The sequence below is a fragment of the Ictalurus punctatus genome, chromosome 17 (assembly GCF_001660625.3).
Source record: "Ictalurus punctatus breed USDA103 chromosome 17, Coco_2.0, whole genome shotgun sequence".
Classification (NCBI taxonomy): domain Eukaryota; kingdom Metazoa; phylum Chordata; class Actinopteri; order Siluriformes; family Ictaluridae; genus Ictalurus; species Ictalurus punctatus.
In genome coordinates, this window is record NC_030432.2 from 14,523,270 (window position 1) to 14,545,894 (window position 22,625).

Here is a 22,625-nt window from a genome sequence, read left to right on the forward strand (position 1 = left end):
GGGGGGGGTCGAACTCTGAACTGGACCCGGTAACCCTTTTCTACGGTAGACAGGACCCATGGAGAAACATTTGGCAGCATTTTCCATGCTGCCAGACGGTCTTTTAGTGACGTTAAATTTTCCACATTCTATTGGAGGGAAAGTATAAGATTTTCGTTGCCCTGTGACAGCTCGCTGACCAGAGAACACTGAAAACTTGGGAGAGCCTTGGCTAGCAGAGGCCCTACAGTAGCACTGGGGTTAACTGGCCTAACAACCTCATGTCCCCTGATACATCCCTCCACATTGACCATTCTCAGATCAGGACTAGTAGTAGGCCGTGACTGTAGCTGCCCGGTTCCCCTGGTTGTCTGCGGGGATTGGCAAGCTGCCGTACTCGCCTTCTGTACCTCCCTCCACTAGCGCTGGCCCGGGCTCCACTCGTGGATGCCCGGGTGAACTCGACACAACAGGGAAGGAACTGGCTGAATGCCGCCATATGTCGAGCTCACTCAGCAGGTCTGCTTGGTAAGCCTGCAACACTGTCATTGTCTGCAGTGACCCACAAGCAAGACCCACTACTGCATAGGCCTTGCCCACCAATGCCACGGTGGCCTTACATGGTGGTTTGGATGGCAAAGCCGGCCCCCCTAAATTACCTGCCGTCGATGGAGAGAGGTAGCTCGCAAGCGTATCCTTCACGTTCAGCATAGCTAAATAGCCATGTCGTTCATTCCATTCCATGCCGTTATAAATACGGCTTATGCATGGTTATCTCCCACAAGCCTGATATTTTGTCATGCACTTCTGGAAGAAAGGGGAGTTTTCTGCAGTGTGAGGTATTTATTTCACTAGGGAGAAAAAAGCTCATCCAGCCTTAGTAATCACTTCAAGCAGCTCTTTATATGCTGCTCTCAGTTTTTAGTACACCCTTCTGGCTCCACAGAGTCATTATTATTTTTATTTTTTTTTTGGCTTTCCATAGCGGAAGGAGTCGCAACGTGAGCTCCAAAATCCAGCAGAGAGCCGGACCAGGTAAACGGAGCAAGAGATAGAGCAGCGCTCGTCTCCGGCTCCATAAGAGATCCCCCGGACCTGAGACAATTAGCTGCCTCGGCAGCGGCCGCCCAGATCCGCAAGGCTCTGAAACCCAACTTGCTTCGGCTTCCGAGAAGAGAGCAAGTCGCTAGCGGAGCTACCTGATGTGAGGCGTTACAATGCGCCCAGTCAGAACTCTCGAGGGCTGCCGTGACATGCGTCACACGAAAGTGTCGTCCTCTCCGTGATGAAATGGGAGCAAGGCGTAACACACTTCCTGAATTCTCTCACGCATACTTTTCTCTCTCACTCATTCTTCTTCTACTTTTTTTTTATTATTGTTTTAAATTTTTTAAAATTCCTTTAAAAAAAGAATCCATAAGAAAACAAAAGAATAAAATTTTGAGAAAGGATAGCGCGGAAATGAAGCGTCTTTTTGTTTTCGTTACACAAACAACCGCCATGCAGTCTCGCTGAAGATAATAAGGCTGACGGCGCGGTTCACAGGTGTCGTTTATATATCACGCGACGCGCTTAATTGCCAAGTCACCTAATCACGCAAGGCTTATAAATAGGCATGATATTATGCAAGCTTCTGATACCGGTCACATGTGAGAGCGTTCCCCCCAGCGTTCAGCTAACGCAACGTGAACTATTGTTATGTCGCGATCACAAAAAAAACAACAAAGAAAAAAAAAATAATGCATGGCCGCTTAGGGCTTCCGTACTAACTAGCTAGCTAGCTAGTTAAGACTGAAAGTTCTGACAGATTGACTGCATTTACCATTATTTATTAACTGGCCCATTACCCAAAATGATCTTTACAGGCAGGCAGCCAAAGCAAGGTTAGAAAGATATCTACGTAATTTTGGCAAAATATATTTACGTTTTCTTAAAGTATAATAAATAATTAGAAATATTAGAGTCAAAACCCATTTTTGTTTGGTCATTCTGGCTGTTTTCCTCAGCAACATGACTAGTCAAAACATGACAAAATAACATTAAATAAATGTAAACACAAAATATTCTTTATTTTTTCCCCTCTTTACCTAAAGACTACACAGAGTCACTGCTGTAGCTCTAAAAGGTATCTACATTGGCATTTTATTTACAGCTCATTTCTTGTCCTCTTATTTACAGATTCAAAGAGAAGCGTTAGAAACACAGTGTTGAGAACAAACAAACAAACAAAAAAATAATAAAAAATTAAATTAGTCCAAAACTTTAGAAAGTAATTACAGCCTCACGACGCAGTTCTCAGTGAAGTCATCACAATGCATTTTTTTTTCTTCATTCAAACATTTTTTTTTTTTTAATACAGCAAAGAAGTATGGCTGTATCCAACATCCAACTGACATCCAAATAAAAAAATAAGCTTGACAGTATTATACAGGTCGCGATCACTGATATAATCATCATCTCCACACCCCGTCCCCAGTCACACAAACTGTATTAACAGATTCAGCTACTGTACGCTTACAAGAGAGGTGTGCGTTACAACATGACACCGTGTCCAACACATTAACAGCATTTTGTTCCATCTCAGACATGTTTTAAAAAACCAGAGAGTGGCTACACTGGATGTTCTTTGAAGTTCAGTAGGTAGTCAAGCTATAGGACACACAAAAAGCAAGAAGTTATATCGACATGGCGGGTTGCCAGATTGGCATGCATTTCAACCCCTCTGCTTGTAGACAGGAGCTACACGCCTGCAGGCCGTAATGCATCTCAGGCAGCTGTGGGACTCAGTGGAGTCTTGTCTTTCATATCCAGGGCACTTATAGACCCTCCGGCATCCCACTGGGGTTTAAATCTGTCCTTAGCCCAGTGTCCAGTGCTAGCACTCCACAGCTCAACATTTTCAAGGAAAGGAAAGCCTGAGGAACGTCTGAGGGCATGTTCTAGTAATGTGCTGTTTTGTTTTTGTTTTTGAATATATATAAGCACTCATGTCTCTTGCACAGACAGAGCACATGAGGAGCAACATTGGGTTAAAAAGCACATTACTAAAATAAATACTGTTATCCTTAAAGGAATAGTTAAGCATTTAAAAATCTTATTTGCTTCAACAATGAAAACCAAACAAATTAATTTAATGGAGTGACATTCCCAAACATAATATATATTTATATATATATATATATATATATATACACATGTATTCAATGTGTTGGAACACTAGGCATTGTTCAAGTACAACAATTTGCAATTAAAAGGGACAACAGTTCACATTTTGGTAATGTATTCACATTAGATATACTGTTCTTTTTTCATACATTTAGTTATGAAATAGATTTTAGGTAATTTTATGTATTTTAGTAAAATATTAATTTTCATACAGAAGTTTAATGATATTTTCCAACAATGACTTTTATATATTTTTAAAACCATCTTTAAAGACACTGGGAGCTATTTTCTATTTTGCCACTTTTTCCCTTTTTGAATAAATCTCATTCAAGAAGACGTTTCACATTGTGTTCAGACTGTGAGCATGCCCTCTATCATTTACTTTTCTTTTTTTATTAACCATTGGTCAAATTAAGATATTTAAGAAATACTAGGCAGTCAAGCAGTCTTGAAATGGCACATGACACCAATTCAAGAGTCCATAATGATAATGGGAGGGGGGTCAGGCGCCTGAACAACAGACACCGAAGTCCTTGATTAAGTGTGGCAGGCTTTCAAGTATAAAAAGAAGTGATTTTTAAAAAGGCTCTCCTTGGCTGTGGGGTGAGAAAAGGCAGGGTGGAGTGAAGCTGAATGCCAATCTGCTCACTTGCCAGTTATCAAAATGGATTACCAGCCATCTTCCAGGATCCCTTTGAGCTGATCTGTAGAAAAGGAGTCAGAACTAAATGACCAATGTTGCCATATGTCATTCCTCTAGCAGCCTCATTTGGCAGCCAATAACTGTTATGCAATTCAAAAAAGAAAAAGAAAAGAAAAGCACTTGAATGTCAGTGCACTGCAACTGCCTGCAACCTCGTCTTAAGTAAGGCAGTCTAAAAAACAAACAAACAAAATAAACAAACAAATCAAAATAGAAAAAAAGATTTAACAAAGTGGTCACACAAGCAACATGTCTTTGGCAAGAAGTCCTGGACGCTGAGCCTGAGCGGGGCTGCCCTTGTGTTCGTGTCACCTGCGGCCCATCTCGCTCTGGCGCAGGAAGTGAATGTTGCTGATGCTGTCGGCCAGCTCAGGGAACTGGTCCACGGGCACCACGTAGTAGCCGTCATAGCCTTGCACACGGCCCGAGCTGAACAGCTGCTGTCGTTCAATATCCGTCCAGGCGCGTGAACCGTCCTCTCCCTGGCGCAGTCGGTGTCTCTCACGGTGCCAGGCAGCTGCCACAACTCTCTGGCGCATCATCTCCAGCACCCGAGCCTTTTCTTCATCCAGATTGCTTCCGTAGCGCACATTCAGGCTCAGTGCACCGTGCTGCAACTGTACGTCAGTAATACGCCGAGCTCGGCCACCCAGTACGGTGTTCACCTGCTGCACTGTCACATTAGTTCCTGTCTCCAGCATTCGCCGTCCCACTGTCATACCCAGCAGCGCCAAGTCACCCTCTGCTGAAGAAGCTTTCACAAAATAGTGCATGTCCATGCCATCAATTGTGAAATGAATATCTTGAAGGTAGACAGCCTGGTCCAGAATAGCAGCTAGCCGCCTACCATCCTCACTAGCCAGGCTGATGATGTCGGCACTCACTTGACCCTCTCGGATGGCTAGCTTCACGCCCTTGCCGAAGATCGAAGCCCCTGAGGCAAAGAATGTGCTGAAAGGGGATTGTGGGCAACCAGCACCACTTGCTTTGTAGATCTGGTCGAAACGTTCCAATTTGACAAAGGACTTTAGTTGTCTCTGGACCTCACATTGCACTCCGAGTACAGACTGCACACACAGACACACAAAAACAGACAAATTTAAGATGAATCAACTCAGAATAGTGGGATAGAGTAGTTTGTGTACTACATTATGAAGATGCTATCAATGCTTAGTAAGGAGAGTGGGTTGAATTATGGCACTCTTAAGATACACTCATTATTCAGCTGAACTGTGTAGTTCTGTACACAAATACAGCTGTGCGGTTCTGGACACAAATACAGCTGTGCAGTTCTGGACACAAATGGTAATTTACTCACCAACCCAAATTCAAAGTATATATTGAGAAGAGAATGGTAGCAGAACTGAATTTCATCAGAAACAATTCTACCCTCCAAGGAGCAATATCCATGTGTGCATTCATCCAGAGACATTTTACATTACATTACATTTGCCTGGTGCTTTTATCCAAAGCAATTTACAAGTGAGACAGGATACAATTGACCAGTTGAGGTTAAGGATCTTGCTCAAAGACCCAACAGTGGCAGCTTGGAGGTACTGGGATCTAAACTCACAACCTTCTGATCTGTTGCTTAGTTGCCCAATGCCTTAACCACTAAGCAATAACTTCCACCTTTCCAATCACATGTTTGATCCATCCATCCATCATATATTTATTGAATTGCTTCCACTAGACAAGTATACATAATTATTACTACTCCTGCCATGACTATATCTCATGCTATTCTGATTGAAATGTACATCATCTTGCTCCTCTCTATAATAAAGTTGTATTATCAAAACTCATTGTAACCCTTCGCTCTATGATATAGTTGGCAATCTATATTTGGTAACACTGCCTTGGGTTTGACAAAAGCTCTATACAAATGAAACACATTAATATTTAACCCAGACAAGACACGTCTGGTATGCACACAAAAATATCTGCATTTGGTTTCACCCCCTGTCTGCCCTGTAGCAGTAGGCTTGATTGCACCACTCGTCTCTCAGGAGTAACAAACTCCCAGGAGTAACTGATGGCTGGCGCAGGGTGGGTGATCTCAGTGGGAAGCTGCCTTTTTTCTCCCCATGCTCAGCTACTCATCTATCTCACAGTCCAGTTCCCAGTCTGCTTCATTACCACTTCAAAACATTCATCTGACTATTCAGTATAAGCCTTTCTGTATTGTGTCAAGGTGTATGAGCATAAGCACTGACTTTTTTTATTTTTAATTTTTTTTACAGTTGTCACTGGTGACAATAGCGCAATTATTCAGCAAGAACTACTTGGTTCTGCAACAAAATAGTCAGTAATGTCTGTTTCCAGTCTTCTTCAGTGATTTCTTTAATGCAAAATCATAAAATTCCATTTCAAAGGCTAATATTAATGTGTGTAAATTGCGTCCTCTGGGCATGACCAATAACAGTCTCTACACATATATAACTTGACAGAAAATCTTTATCCACATGACACTAATTCAAACAACATGGAGGGTAGGATGTGATAGCTAGGGCTGGGTGCTGGCTATGAGTTGCTTCTGCTGAAAAACCTAGAAACCCTAGAGGCTCCTGGCTGGGAGGAAAGACATGTATTTTCTACCTACCCTATGTCCTACTATGTCTTTCTCTTTCTCACTGCAGGTAAAGTACCCCACACACACCTAATCTGTCTCACTCTATGGCAAGAAAGGGTGTAAGTGCAAGGCTAAGTTGGATGGGTTCAGCTGTTAGGTATCTCTGGCAGGACACACTGTCTGAAAAACATTTCACACCTCACCACCCCAATTTGTAGAACGCCAACTTTCTGACCTTAGTCACAGAAAGGACGTGTGTGGGGTGTGAGGATGACAATGCCTGTCCTGGTTATACCACCATGATGTCTCAGCTTTAAGAGGGATGAATCATTCAAGTAACATATGGTGGTCAGAGTGCCGCAAGGCCAGAAGCTATTGGTTGATGCCACCAGGACTATCACGCCACATTCTCCTGTCTTTTTCAACCGTGCAGCTCATCATGGCATGTGGGCCTTGCGTAAGTAGCACTACAAGGGTGATAGATTAAAAGTGAGCACTCACTTCTCTGCTGTTTTATGAAAATTTCCAGCATGCGACATCCATCATAATCAGTTTAAGAGGCAGCCAAACTCATGCTTCGAAGCAACGACAATTTAATTACAAGAGGCTGGCTTTTAGAGGAAATGCCAATGTAGTAAAAATCAAGTTGTATGCACTAGTTCTGCACTACTCCACAGCTATTGCGGTCATGTCGGGTGAAAATGAGGCTGGCCAGACTGAGCAGATATGCATTAAGCACTTCAAAAGTAGTTATAGGTGGCAGGATAAGAATGTTTAGAATGTGGCTAGAGTACAATATTAATTATTCAACAAGCATTCTTCACCTTCTACTAAAGAGGTGGACGAATCCTTTTCGTGTGAGTAATCATAAGATCAATATAGAATAAAAGAAGTGCTAAAGGATTTTTTTTTTCTTCCCTAGCATAATCTCAAGTCACTAATTGCTCTCGATTGATTTGAAGTTTTAGGAGCACAATACCTCTACCTTGAGCCTGATCCTAGTCATCCCACTACTCTTCATCTTCGTCTCTCTTTTCTACCACATGTGAACGCTCACTGGTGCAAAAGAAGGTGAAGAAACCTTGATAAAATGCTTATTCATATGTGCAATAATGGAACCCAATTATTGTAACACTACAGCAATTTATTTTGATAAACAACTACCCTGCTTTATGCTTTTTCTTTATGAGACTTAAGTCTAAGTATTTTGAGGCAACTGTAAAAGCATACCATCTCGCTGGAGTAAATGGAGGAGCTATTGTCACATGTGTAATGAGTGGCTCTTTCCTCCTTCCCCTCTATCTCTGTGAATACATTAAATGAAATATGGGCATTATGGAGCAAACAGCCTACTTTAAACCCTCATAGGAGCAGCACTACTTTTGCGGAGGCCATTAGTGTTTTTTTTTCTGTTTTTTTTTTTTTTTTTTAATGCAGCTTCTTTAAAAGCTCATAAATGTCCCCATAATTATATTTCCAAAAAGCAATTTGGCCAGCAATTAGAATCATTTACTTCCTCCCAATAAAAAAGAAAATAATGTCTATAAGTGGGGTTGGGCTGATTTATGGGTAATAAAGTAGCAACACTTATACTAATGAGTCAAGAATTAATCTATTCTTGACATGTCTTATTTCCAGACTAACAATGATGCACTTTGGAGTGGTACAGAAAGAAAACGTAAACTTCAGATGATGTCAAATTCCAGCTGAAATATATATACATTTAAGAATTGTAGTACTTGAATTATGCTGGTACGTCTTTTGAAGGAGCCTTGAAAGAGGCACAGGAGAGAAGTTCCTCTAGAGAGGATGTCTGCTAGCTGTGTAGGGTATAGAGCTGCTCTATATGGACTGAGCCTGGACCCAGAAGAGACTGATGCTGTATCTTTGCCAAGTATCCCGTGGTGACTTAAACTCTGCCCTTGCTGTTTATAGAAGAACAGGATGGAAAGATCTGACAAGTCTTGAAAATTTAACTGCTTTCAACTTTTAAAGAGTCTTAGCATGTGGTCAGGTTAGTGATAATTAAAGTGCACATAAAAAATTAATCTAGTCAGCAGGGTTTTCTGTCAGCTAAAGCTTTCATGACAAGCTCAGAACATTTAATCAAATAACAACTAGGAATTATGATTGTGCATGCTGACAAATCAAACAGCCGAATATATCCAGTCTGGGACAAGACTGTGTGTGTGTGATTATATTGTAATGACTATTTTCCAAAAGGGATTTCATTAAGTTGGATTTGAAGCACCCGGAGCAAATGATGAAGAAAAAATGGCTTCCAGAGTCTGTGTGGCCTTCAAAAGATCCCGTAAATATGGTGGTCTGTATGCACGAACCAAATTAACAAACCAAAAACACCACAGCAATTTAAAAAGCTCAACAAAACCAAACTCACTGAAGCAAATTCAGAAACACATTTACATGAACTCAAATTGGAAATGGTGGGTCCTTACTTAACATCACAAGCTCATTGCTGATTAGACATGGCATATGACTATCACAATTCACTATCACTGAAGTGCACTGCTTCAGTTTATTATCTAATTAGTCTAGTGAAAATAATTTAATGAAAAGGTACGTGTTACTATAGTGAGTATATAAATAACCCGGCTTCCTTTTGAAGCCTTTGCATGTTCATACTAATGCTGTGCAAACATAACACCATATCAATGCCCTTGATAAAAATAAGTAATATTTCCTCCAGCTTTGTGTTTTTCATGGTCTCTCGGCCTAACGCATGTGAAGTTATAAGGACCTTCCCTTTCTGCTGAAAGATACTGATGCGTTATGTTTTGCTGCAGTTCTTTTGGTTTGTTAATGTGTTTTGCACTTAGGTAAAGCCATCAAAAAACATACTACAGAGAATATAAAACAATATATCTGATGGTCCCAAAGAACATTTGTTATATTTCTAAACCCTTGTATATTTAACTTGCTCGCTCATTCTCCTTGAGTGTGTGTGTGTGTGTGTGATCCATGTGAACCTTGTCAGGCTGACTGCTTCAAATAGATCCATCACTTCACATTTAAAATCTCATATCTCAGACATCTGAAACCTCGAATGCCTCATACCTTCAAATATCTGTCTATTATGGTGCATCCATTTACAGCTCAGACTATACTGATGACTTCTGGCCTCTTCAAATGCTTGGCTGACTGAATAGAAACCCTTATCAACTGAAAGAACTAGTGACTTGTATACTTTCTACACATCGCAAATTCAACAAGCCAAGTAGACATTTACATTAGTATGGCCCTTTTCTTATTATGGCTCAGACTGCCTTGAAAGCTTGTAGTGCTGTAGCAAGGGGAACAAGGTGTCTTTGGGTGTTAAGAAAAAAAAAACAGCCGTCAATGCACACCTAATGTGTGCCACTCTCAGGGAGTAACCTGACCCACACAACAAACAGCTTCTAAATTATTCAGGTGACTTAAAGAAGACACAAGGGTTTGATAAGTCTAAGAATCACACCATGTGAAGTGGAAAGTGAAAGACGAAAGAAAAAGGAAGATAAAAGGTGTGTAAAGCTGAGCTGAAATCAATGGCTAGTGGTGGAGGAAATGTGGAATGAATTTCCTTAATGGCAAGACTATTACAAGCACTCTTTATTTTGACCCCATTCCTTCAGTTTGAGAAGCGCGGGCAGAGGGCGGGCACACTAACCACTGATTGGAACTGATTATTCTGGGCTCCACCAGGAGGCTACAAACTTAAGGGTCAGGATACCATGAATGCAGGCTGAAGTTGAGTGTGTGTTGTGCTATCCTTCTCAAGCCATTCCACTGACATAAATATTATTCCAGCTAATTAATGCCATACCTAAACCAAACCTTAACCTTAGTAAACAAAAGGAAATGTTTGGGCTTCTTAATGAAAAAAAAGAAAAACACTGCAAAAAGGAATTTCAGGAAAGTAAAAATGCCTTGTTTCTGGGAAATTAGTCTTATTAGTCTTGTCAAACATGTTTTGCATTAGAAAGGTAATCTCATTTAATGAAACTATATCTAACTTTGTCTTAATAAGATCTCCCAGATAATACTGAGCTAGATTTAACCAGTCACAAGCTATAACAATAATATCCCAGCAGAGGAACAAGATCGTGTTCCTTATTTTAAGATTAAGACCACTTGTGCAACTTGGTGTCATGGTTATACTGAAATCCACACTGAACTACATTATCCATCAGTCCCAGCACATCACATCACCATGCCACATAATCCAAATGATCACTCACACCTGTGGTACCCCTAATAAGCACCCCTATATACAGCTAGTCCTAGGATTTCAGCACCTAATTGTCAAGCTTTTGTTGTTGTCATGTGTGCCACAGCTGCTCTGGTTGTAAGGGCTTTTAGTGGTTAGATTTTTATGCTGGTTTTAAGACTACCGGCCAATCAAAACTGGCTTACCCCATTGGCAGATTTCTTTGCTTGACAATTTCTTTGAGACAATTTGATTATATTTAAGAATATTTACTTTCTAGTAGGGCTGTTTTTGCAGTATAAATAAATAAATCAAAGCGGTTCCATGTGGGGACCAGGCAAAAATGTCCCCCCTCTGTGTTTTTTTTTTTGTTTTGTTTTGAAAACCATATAACCTACCTTTCAAAACCAGCAAGTTAGTTTTGATAACAGAAAGTGCTTTTTAAACTTATATATATATATATATATATATATATATATATATATATATATATATATATATATATATATATATATAAACTGAAAGGGTAAAGCCATTTCTTTGTGGATACATGGTTACTGAGGTTAAGGTTAGATTTAGTATTATGTATAGAAAATTCTTATTACATATAGGTAGTTACACACATACCTACAGTATAATATATCTATGTGACTGCTTACCTTAGTGCTATCCCACTCCTGTGTCTTCATCTGGGTGTGAATGAGCTCGTATGAAGGTTCCATGGCATCAGTGACTGGTTTGTGATAGCCCGGGATGACATTGTACAGCTGGAAGCCGAACGTCACTAACCAGCTATTCACATCTGCAACGAACAGTGTTGACAAGAGTTTAAGAATTCAAGCACTCACACTGATCGCCAATAATCCACACAGCTGACACACTGATATTCTGTGCTGCAAAATAATTTTTCATTAAGAATAAGGACGTAGGTCAAGTGATCTCCTTTTACGAAATAAGCTCTCCTTACACTCATTACAATGAAAAATTGATTAGCGTGTGACGGTAGGCTAAATATGACGAATACTCCAGAGATTACGGCATCTCAAGAAAATGATGATAATTCCCAGCACTTCATTGGGGCACACTACACTGATAAAATGTCAAGCATCTCACAAAGATGCATTCCACATTTTTTGCTTTCTTGTGAGCCAAATGTTTCACGCTGTCTAAGATCAAAAATGTTTACAAATGGAATACAACTTTTACACTGTATGACAAAGTGAATGAACCATACAACAGTGGCAGTGATGGTTTGGTGGTTAAGACGCTGGGCTGCTAATTGGAAGGTCGGGGGTTCAAGCCCCAGCACTGCCAAGCTGCCACCATTGGGCCCTTGAGCAAGGCCCTTAACCCTCTCTGCCCCAGGGGCGCTGTATCATGACTGACCCTGCGCTCTGACCCCAGCTTCCTGACATGCTGGGGTATGCAAAGAAAAGAATTGCACTGTGCATATGTATATGTGATCAATAAAGACTCATTAACATTAACTACCATCAACTGCATCACTACATTTCCAAAGTGTTCTTCATGGTTACAACACTACCGATGGTGTAACTGTTGAAGTGCGCCTTGTTTATTTCTGCCTGTATTACCTCATAGGGCTCTTTAACAGCACAATGAAAAATTCCAGCTACAGAACAATTCCAAGTATGCAATAGAAATGTCAGCATCATCAATTCAATTGTAAACCAGAATTGAGTACTGTATACAAACATCTCCAGAGTGTTTTTAGTGATTCCTCCTCCAAACCTAGCATTTTATGATATAGTTTGAAGCTTAATGACCATCTCTGACTTAGTGATCAGTTAATGTTTAAATGTTAAGTTAAATATAGTTAGTGTACAACGCTATTAGCACGCAAATGCAATGCTGTGAAAGGCAGAGACTATAAACATATTACCATATGTTCCATACGTTCCAGTTTCTTACTGTTCAATTTAATCATATACACAAGGGGAAACTAAAACCCTAGGCTTTGATCCAAAATAATGAGTACAGCTAATAGTCACGATTCTCGATCATTAATTCGGTCTTGGCAGTACTGGCATTAACTAAGGCTTTGATTTTGGCCTGAAATGGACTGTTTAAAGGCACTGGCACATACTACAAACAGGCGTGTAATATTTTGTCCTCTTCCAATAAAATAATTGTTTGCTTTCCAAGCAGGGAGAAACTGATACAACAGCCACTGGCTCTCAGTGGTAAAGCCCCCTTTCTGTTCTCTGAGGATGTGCCAGTCCTCTGGCTGGGGAACATTCTCTGCTATTTACCTTACTCATGCTCTGAGGCAACAAAGACTGATGAGATATTTTTGGGAAGAGACTGAACACAAAACAGGCAGAGGAAGCCAGCGCACTGGGGAACCAGAAAAGGCCAGAAAAATATCCCAGGCTGAGCCCTGGAGCACAGTCTGAAAAATGCCCACTGTTGCAGGAAGGACTCTTATAAAATCACTGAGCTCATACATTGTATAATCTTCCATTAAACTGGCAAGCAAACAAACAGAACCAAGAGATTACAAAGTATCCAAAGCTTAAATGGTTATGCACATACCTGTCATGTAGCACTTAGTCTCTTGTGTGTTGCTCAGGGGGTTGTTGTTCTTGAACATGTAGAGATTGAAGGGCACTATGCTGTTGCTGTTCAGTTGCTTCCAGATATCATGGTCAGGTGTGGTCCAGCGACCGGCTAGGACATCGTAATCCCGGCGGCCCATGTGCACCAGCTTTGTAAGGGGTTCATACAGGCCACCCTGATATCCTACTATGATCTGAAAGCTGGGGTTTGAGTCAAGGTAGACCTCTCCAAAGGCCGTATAGAGGATCTGCTTAATCATAAGGCCTGAGCCGCTGAATACAGCTAGTGGTGTGCCAATGTTGTCACAGGCCACATAAAACTCATCACCGCTGCTTAGCTCCATGGCAAAGAGGTGGCCTTGCAGATCATAGTAGAGTGACGTGATCTCTGAGCTGGAGTGATTATACATGTGGGTGACTCTGGTGGGGCTGGACAGATCAGCATAGAAGAACTGCAGGTGGTGTCCTTGACTGCTCCTGCTAGACACTCTGCGGCCCAGACCATCATAACGATACTTTATGCTCCATCCACCAACCTTGCTGTAAGCTTTTATTAGAAAGCCAGCAGAGTTGTATTCAAAGAAGTCATTGCCTCTTTGCTTTAGAAACCCATCTTCATCCAACCTGTATTGGACATCTCCTAACCGTGTGATTCGATCCCTTATGTCATAGCGTAGCGGTGTAAGGCGAGCACTGTTTCCTGGGCTCAGAAGGTGCAGGTTGCCATTCAGGTCATAACTGTAGCGCCACAAAGGCTTGTCATTTATTGACACCACCTGGATCTGGCCATCAGCATCATATTCATATGTGTACCGTGTAGTGTTGGCGTAAGGGCCTACTTTTAGCTCCTTGGCTACCACACGCCCCATGTTATCGTACTGCACCATCATCCAGTACATCAGTGAACGGAAGATCTCATACTGCACCTCCTTGACACGTCCATAGGCATCAAAATGCTTTGTGTGGGTCATTACAGCGGTGGTAATAATCTGATTGATGTCATAATATATGACCCCAAACTTGCCAAACTGCTCTGTTTTACCAGATACATCATCATAGCGGTACAGATCAATAGGCAGTGGTGTTTCATTGATGACAGCCTGCATACTTGTGACACGGAAGCTGTTGTCATAGTTGTAGTCGAATCGGGCATTGACCATACCTTCCTCACTGAAACGAAAGATCTGTCTGTCGATCAATGGGCCAATCTGCCGGTTACGGATGGTGCAGGTAAATCCCTCGCTTTGTAGGCTCACTGTCTTCAGCATGCCTGCTGCATCATCATATGAGAAGGCAACACGTGTAGTATCATACAAAATCTCAAGCAGACGGGAGAGCTTGCCATATTTATAGATGACTCTACGTCCTGTGCCTTGGTGAATGGTTTGCAAAAGCAGACCATCTTCACTGTAATCATGCAGCACAGTGGCATTGCCCTCAGGGGGCATGTATGTGTTTCTATAGTAACCAATAGAGCGGGTGGACTCTAGCGTATGCCGGGCCACGTTGGGCATAGTGACAGATGAGAGACGATCATTTTTGTCAAACTCGAAGATGTACTGTCGTTGACTGTACAGCAATAGCACCATGGACTGCCGAGGGAAAAATAAAGTGACAGTGTGTTTGAGTCAATGAAGCATAGTAATTTGCAGCACATTTGTGAAAACTGCCTGAAAATATTAAAGCCTTAAATGTTAAATTCTTTGTCCAATGGAAGTGAAGGTCATTACGAGCCCAGGAGTCACATTTTGTTATGTGATTAACTGCGCAACAAACTGTAGGGTGTCACACATTGGCTTCAGGGGGTATACAAAATTACAAATAGCTTGATAGCCCGCTGCAACACAGGCTGAAAAATGTAGGGCAAATTCTCATTATATGGCAACAGAACAATCAGCTCCCGAAACCCCTGCACAATAAGAGTGCAAATAATTTACCTAATCTAGAGGTCAAGGAGATCATTTTCAAGAGTTTATTTTACCTTAAGCTTTCTAATGAAGCAGCACATGCCAGAGTTTGACCTTGTTGAAAGGCAAATTCACCCCAAAAATTCCAGGTTTATGAAAGATACACATTTAAATAATTAGAAACGTGACCAAAATGGGACTCTCAGCATTTAAAGGTTGTTAAAAGGTTTAATAGTAACTATTTTTAAAATCAAATATAAAACTCAGATTTGCATTCCTTCCTGTATCTGCTCTCTAATTAGCAAGACAAAGACATTTTACCTCTTCCAAAAAGGTGCTATTTTGGGCATAACTACGCTGTCAAGCTGTCAGCAGTAACAATGCATAATGTGAGCAGAGTGCATCAGACAGTTTAACTGCTAAGTTAAAACTCGATAATACCACACAAAGAAAAAGAATAGAGATGGGGTAAAAGGGTCTTGAGCAATTTCACTCACTCTCTAATCAAGCATGATAATTATTATATTCATCACTACAGAGTCCAACGCTGTTTACCTTCTCAAGGTAAGTATAGCTCCATGACTTGCCGTCTGCAAATATCTGTGACGCGATTCTTCCATTTTGGTCATATTCCATTCGGATAGACATGGTGCCTCTTTGAATGCCAGCCACATGCCCGCCAGGGGAGTAGGTAACGTTGACTCCGTTCAGCCGGTTGCTTGGTGCCCACAGGGTAGGTCTGCCCGCATGGTCATAGTGGATTCTCAGGGTAAATTTCCTGTGGTCATCATACACTTTCTCTGTTCGGGTGATACGATCAAAATCCATGGACAACAGATTTCTGTTATGAACCTGCCAAAGACAAATGCAGAGATTTAATTCCAAACATGGCTGAAGCTGAAGCTGACAGAAAATACTTTCAATCAACATATAGTTAGCTGACCAACTGAGAACTCAAAACTGCCATTGTGTTTTAAATTATAGTGATTTTTTAGAGGACAGACATTATTAAAGTGATGGCATTTCCATTTTTTTTTTCTTGCATGGTGAACTACAAAGAATTGTTGGGTCTCCTCCTGTCAGGACAAGAGGAATAAGAGAAATTCATTGATCACTAATAGTCACTCACCATGCCTTTAAGAAAATAATTACCTGGGAAAAGAAAACGTCAGGGGAAAAAACAGTGGTGCTCATGGAAGGTAGATATAGTCAAAAGACTCACTACAGGACTCAAATGGCATGTCACACTGAGCATCAGCTCACTCTAATGGGTAAGGTCCTTCTGACCCAAGCACATGCTGAGATTAGAGAAAAGAGTCACTCATATGGAGGCGCTAATCCGCAGGACACATCCGGGTCAATGCAGAAGGACAGAGAGAGGAAGAAAATGACTCAGTCAGGGTTTGTCTGCTAATGCCATCCATCTACACTCAGATTAGATTTGCTCTGGCATCATGTTATACTAGTACGTGGTGGCTTCTTTCCCTTTTGCAACTTTATTTAGAATTTTTATAATTACTCTCGTCCTTTTTTGTGATGTCTGTTTTGGATTAACGTGAACTGTTATTAATGCTTTACTTCAATGCTTTTTCATTCATCCATCTTCAGTAACTATTTAATCCTACTCAACACTAGGCATGAGGTGGGAATACACCCTGGATCGGACCCATGTACCCATCTAGTCGTGAACTCCTTCACAACAAGAGGCAATTCAAAGTACAGTAGATGGTCAGTTTTTGGGAGGTATGATGAAACCCACGCAGAGCGAACATGTGAAACTCCACATAGACAGTAACCGGAGCTCAAGATGAAGCCAGGGACCCTGGAGTTATGAGATGGAAACAATATCCACTTGGTCACCTTAAAGCCTAGTTGAATACTACTTGAATACTTATAGTAATATGTAGACTAATGATATCGGACATATTTAACCTGGTAACTGTTAAATACCTGGTAACCTGGTAAGCCTCAAAAAACAGCATTATTTCCCATGACCCACATTGATGGAAGTATGATTAAAGCTGATCACTCCAGGTACCTATCTTGGCATGACGCACTGCATGTCTTAGTAAAGTATTAAAGCAGCATTTATTGTTGTTGTTGGCTGCTGTCCAGTGGAACCAGACGAGGAAGAGTGTGAAAGTGTTCTCACATATCGCTAGCATGCTGAGAGCCCTTGCTTGTAAAGGGCCAATTACCCAAGGGTGAATTAATGTCATTAATGCCTAATCGAGAGGATTATTTTACACTTAAAGTAAGGAACTCATGAATTCCCAGCAAGATATACAAAATAAAGAAGAGACATAGCTTGTCTGATGCCTCCCACCACTACTGATGTGAATAAACCAGTGTCCTGCAGTTCTCTTATTCTCTCTTTAGCTGACCATAGTACAATACAGCATGACAAACAATGGGCCTTGGGAATATGCATATAAAATATATGCATCATGTGTTATGCTTGAAAACATACCAGCGGGTAATGACGGACTAGCAATTAGAAGTGAGAACATGACTTTCAGTGAGGAAGGCAGTGGAGTATTTTTTTTTCTTTTGGAAGTCTTCCTATCCAACGAGTTTTTTTTTATTTATTTATTTTTTTTTTTTATCAAGGTAGGAATGGGATGAGGAGGAGTGATTCTGAAGGCTCAGGCTGAACAGAGTTACAGATTGAAAATCTGAAGAAAAAAAAAAATCAAGCCTCTAGAGAGTCCACTCAAAGGCTTCAAATGTTTTAAAATGGACTGAAAATGGGCTAAAAGTGCTTTTGGCTTAGGAAAGACAGATACAGTATGAAGGGTAAGACATTTGATGGACAGTTGGATATTGACTCTAAAATGGCTACCTCTGCACTAAACATCAAGAATGAAACAAGTAGGAAATTGATTAAAACACACAAATAAACCTGGATGGACTGTCTTGATGATGGACATGCTTTGTTCTGTCAATCACCGCTGACAATGAAACTTCTCACCACTCAACATTCACACAAATTTGCAAACGACTGTCTTTTGTGTTCTCATTAAATTCAAGTTTTTGTTTTGCAGTTCCAATATTTGCCTGTGCTATCCATTCTAAACATGTCCCTGGTATTTCTCTGATAAGAACTCTAATCTTATTTGTTCAGTGCGATTTTTCGCTTCCTCGAGTAAACAAGTGTGCCTGCATGTTTACTGTGTCTGTTTGGAGGTGGTATATGACACCGTTCTAATAAACGCATCCTGAAACATCCAAAAGACACCAACATGAGTGAATGTTTTGTTATTAAGGTTTCAAGGGTGGCTTTAGGGTTTTGTGCAATTCAGCTTCACAGTAGATGGAGAATTTTCCAGATTACACTCCCAAACCTGGAGGCAGATAGGTGGTCATGTTGCCATGGAGAGCAGCAAAATTGTCATGTCCAGGCAGCAGAAGCCATAAGCTTTCCTAGAGACATGGGTTGTCACAGTGATGGGTGCATGGTACGCATGATACAGAGGCATCACTGAGGTTGCCGATGACCTGCTTCGTAGTAGAACAAGCTCGGGAAAAGAGAGCACACGGGGAGGCGTGTGTGTGTGTGTGTGTGTGTGTGTGTGTGTGTGTGTGTGTGGTGTGTGTGTGTGTGCAGGGATGAGTGGGTGTGTCCAACAGAAGACAACCAGACAAACACAGGAGAGATGAACACACACCAACTTAACTAAATCTCTCTCTTTTTTTTTTTTTACCTTAACTGTAACTTAACATGTCCTTTCCTAAAGCCCCTTATTTTACTCTTGCATACACACATCCTGTATTCTACTTCCACATCTTTAGACAAACGCACACCCATATATATCTTGATTCCAGCAAAGTCCACCCCTTTGTTCCCCACCATCTGTCCATATCTAAATGCATACACACACATACACACACACATACACACCACCTGAAGGATTTCAGCCTATTCTATACATTTTCCCTATCCCCTTGAGACTCAGCACAGGGTTATTAAACCAGCCGCTATACACCAACTGAATGGCACCCTGTGACCAGCTGTCTGCTATGCTGCCTGAGCTAACAAACCACCCTGCCTGCGGCTCCTGCATCGAGTTTGCTTACACAAACAGAAAGCAGACACGCTGGAAACACGGTGTAGCAATTCATGGCGAATGCATCCAGATCCAGCGTCCTTGACTTGCTGCTATGCTATGGTTCAAATCACAAATGGGTCACCTTGTGTTGAAGGCTGTGCTGGGTAGCGGCTAAGATGGTTTTCCCATTATCACGTCTCTTATTACTGCGCTGGCAGACGAGTGCGGGTCAAAGCGTGCTGGTAACTGGGTCGCACACTTTGATTCAGTTATTATTTCCCTGGAGGTCGGAAGGCACCATCCAAAGTTGAAGTGACATGACTCGTCCTCTTTCCCCATGAGCAAACCATCGCCTGTGTCTGAAACGAGGTCTGTGGTAACTCTTACTTTCTAAGGCGATTTGTATACAACTAGAGCTGAGGAGATGGATGAAGGTGTCGATGTGGTACAGTGAGGAAAGCCTCGGGGTTTCTAGCATCAGTGGATTCATTGGTGCCCCAGCTGCTGACCCAGTCCTCAGGGTCAGAAAGAGGGATGCTACACAATGATGGATTGACTGCTGAGGGACAGTGAGAGCTCACTCATACTCAGCGACCTTGGCAAGCAGCATCATGCCTACCGAGGCTGGGTCAGAGCATAATGGTGTCATCATAAAAATGGTCATCATTCAAAAGGACAGGTGTGATCATCAACGATGTCTATGAGTGTGAGAGAGATTGTAATTAAGATGCAATTATGGCTAGAACAGAATCCTCTGCACTTAGATGAGTCAGTGTGCATCTGAGAAACGGTGTCAGAGCCAACCAAAATGAATCCAGCCAACGTCGGGGCAACGTGGTCGCCCATGTCGAATTATTTCTGACTTTGCAGGCTTCGCTGCCAGACTGACTTTGTGGGAGGTGTGTTTGTGATTCTGTAACTGTCAGGCCATGGTGGGCACTCTTCTATATGTGCTAGAGGTGGTGCGTGGGCATGTGTCATACCTCAGAGATTTATAATCTGTGAGCGAGGAGGTGAATAGAAACAAGGTCTGTATGTCTTTTGAGCCAGTGCGCAATGAGGAGTAAATCTAAATGAGTTATTCTGTTTGTGTTTATTACTCATGCCAGTTTCTCAGATGGCAAGAAAATCTCTGCCTATGCCATATTCTATAAATAGATACATATGAGTTAGAGTCAAAAGACTCATAAACTACACAAAATCACACACACACACACACACACACACCAAAATGTAATTAATATAAGAAAATGGTCATTATTGACGGGACCAAATTATGGACTTTGGTGAGTACACTTAAAGACACAGGTCAAGTTCAAGTATACCATCCATACCGCTTATCCTACACAGGGTTGCAGGGAGCCTGGAGCCTATCCCAGGGAACTTGGAGCACAAGGTGGGGGACGACCTGGAAAGGGTGCCAACCCATCACATGGCACAATTATGCTCACATTCACACACTACAGACAATTTAGCAATGCCAATCAGCCTACAATGCAAATCTTTGGACTGGGGAGGAATCCGGAGCACCCGGAGGAAACCCCGAAGCATGGGGAGAACATGCAAACACACGGGGTGGCAGCAGGAATGGAACCCCCAACCTCAGAGATGCGAGGCAAACGTGCTAACCACTACACCACTGTAGAAGGCTTTGGCATTAAAAAAAAAAGATATTGAAGTATGCTACTTTGACCCCTGTAGCCAGGAGCCCTTCAGAGTGATGTGACTGATGATCACTTCAGAATGGACTCTGTGTGTGTGTGTGTGTGTGTGTGTGTGTGTGTGTGTGTGTGTGTGTGTGTGTGTATAAGAGAGACAGAGATCGATTCTCACCCTCAGCCTGCGTCCATAAACTGTGACTTGTCCCCGTGCTTGCTCTTTCCGCTGTCTCCACTCCACTAAGTTGAGGCCATTATCTATGGGAAGGGTGACATTCCTCCTGCTGACTGTTGGGTTCACAGTACCTGAGAGCAGGTGTCGTTCTGTGTTCAGTGACACTTCCATGCCGTTAGCCAAAACCAGCCGTATTGAGCCATCCAGCCCAATGTAATAACTGTTCTTGACTTGATCTGTGGAGAAATGATGGTATGAAGGAAAAGTTACAGTAGATTAGAATGTGTAGATGTGTTACTTCCAGTTTAAGAGACTGTGGTTTAATATGTTTAAAAAGTGTAACGGACCAGTTTAATATGGTTATGTTTGACTAATCGCTTAACACAGCAACGCACCTTATTTTGACTGAGTGTAGAAAGAACAATAAGCAAGAAGCAAAATAGACAAAAAAAAATGTGTGAATAGTCTAATAACAGACAGAATGAGGGGTGTATGTGTGTGTATGTTAACTTGTGGAGTAAACTTGTGTATCAGCAACCATGGAGATATATGGATGCAGCTGGCTCTCTGTTACCACATGCTCTATCAGAGAGACAAATCTCAGTGAGGTAGAGGCGCAAACAGACTGACAGAGGAAGAAAGACAAAGGAAAAGAGAGAAGAAGAGAAAACTAAACGCCTAACAGAAGGAGATATATATTGTAGGGAAGGAATGGTGCAACAAATGCCAACAATGCAGCACGATTGAGTGTCAGTCAGCACTTTTACAAGGCCCACCATGAATAAAATACTCATTACTGGCCACTGCGAATTAATGAGTTGATGAAAGCTGCACTCATTACGCTGCAGTGCTCTCAGCCTAAACAGAAATGTGCAGCCGGCTTAATCCTCCCTTGTGAAAACATGTGTTTCACATGTAATGTAAACTAAAAGTGACAGTTAAGCAATTTAAACGATCGCCTATTAAAAAGGAATCATTGTACAATGTAGTTATCCGTGTGCACTAATGTAATGGTTATAACGGTCTAGTAATTGCATTACTAAATGAAGCCTGCTTGAGCTGTACGTATGATTAAGACAGGTAGAGGAGGAGAAGGGAAAGCAATGAAGTAAATCAAACCACACTTCTTCATAATCAGAACAGAAAGAAACATGTCAACCTTTAATGCCTGCGCATATGTGTAGTGTACTAAAGAATGACAAATTCCCTCTCCAGAACCTTCACACTAACTGTCCCTCAGTGGTGGAATGAATTTCCAACCTCATTCTGGACCGCAGAATCTGTCACTATCTTCAAAAAACAGCTAAAGACCCACCTCTTTAAAAAAAAAACTTACTCTGACACGTACACCTCTACTCTGCGCACTTTGATTTTCTAGAACTCAATTATACATCTTGCATGGTAGCACTACTTGTACTGTTCACCGCTTGATATATCACTTTGCTTGTATTTTCTCATTTGTAAGTCGTTTTGGATAAAAGCGTCTGCTAAATGAAAAAATGTAAAGGCAAATAAATGACCTTCAGTAAATATGAACTAGAAATGATGATAGAAGTAAGTTCAAATATATAGACAGCTTCCTGAACACACACACACACACACACTATATATATATATATATATATATATATATA

The 22,625-nt window shown here is 41.5% G+C and overlaps 1 protein-coding gene across 1 annotated transcript in view; it reads right to left on the reverse strand.

Moving 5' to 3' along the window:
• Positions 1 to 2,023: 2,023 nt before the first annotated feature.
• tenm4 (teneurin transmembrane protein 4) overlaps positions 2,024 to 22,625 on the reverse strand; it is a 220,114-nt gene continuing 199,512 nt past the window's right edge. Inside the window, exons 29-33 of the mRNA XM_053687323.1 lie at positions 20,992 to 21,227; positions 15,665 to 15,961; positions 13,180 to 14,794; positions 11,286 to 11,428; positions 2,024 to 4,914 (exon numbers count right to left, since the gene is read on the reverse strand). Of these exons, the coding sequence (XP_053543298.1) occupies positions 4,156 to 4,914; positions 11,286 to 11,428; positions 13,180 to 14,794; positions 15,665 to 15,961; positions 20,992 to 21,227 (3,050 nt within the window). The 3' untranslated portion in view covers positions 2,024 to 4,155. The remainder of the gene's footprint in view (positions 4,915 to 11,285; positions 11,429 to 13,179; positions 14,795 to 15,664; positions 15,962 to 20,991; positions 21,228 to 22,625) is intronic.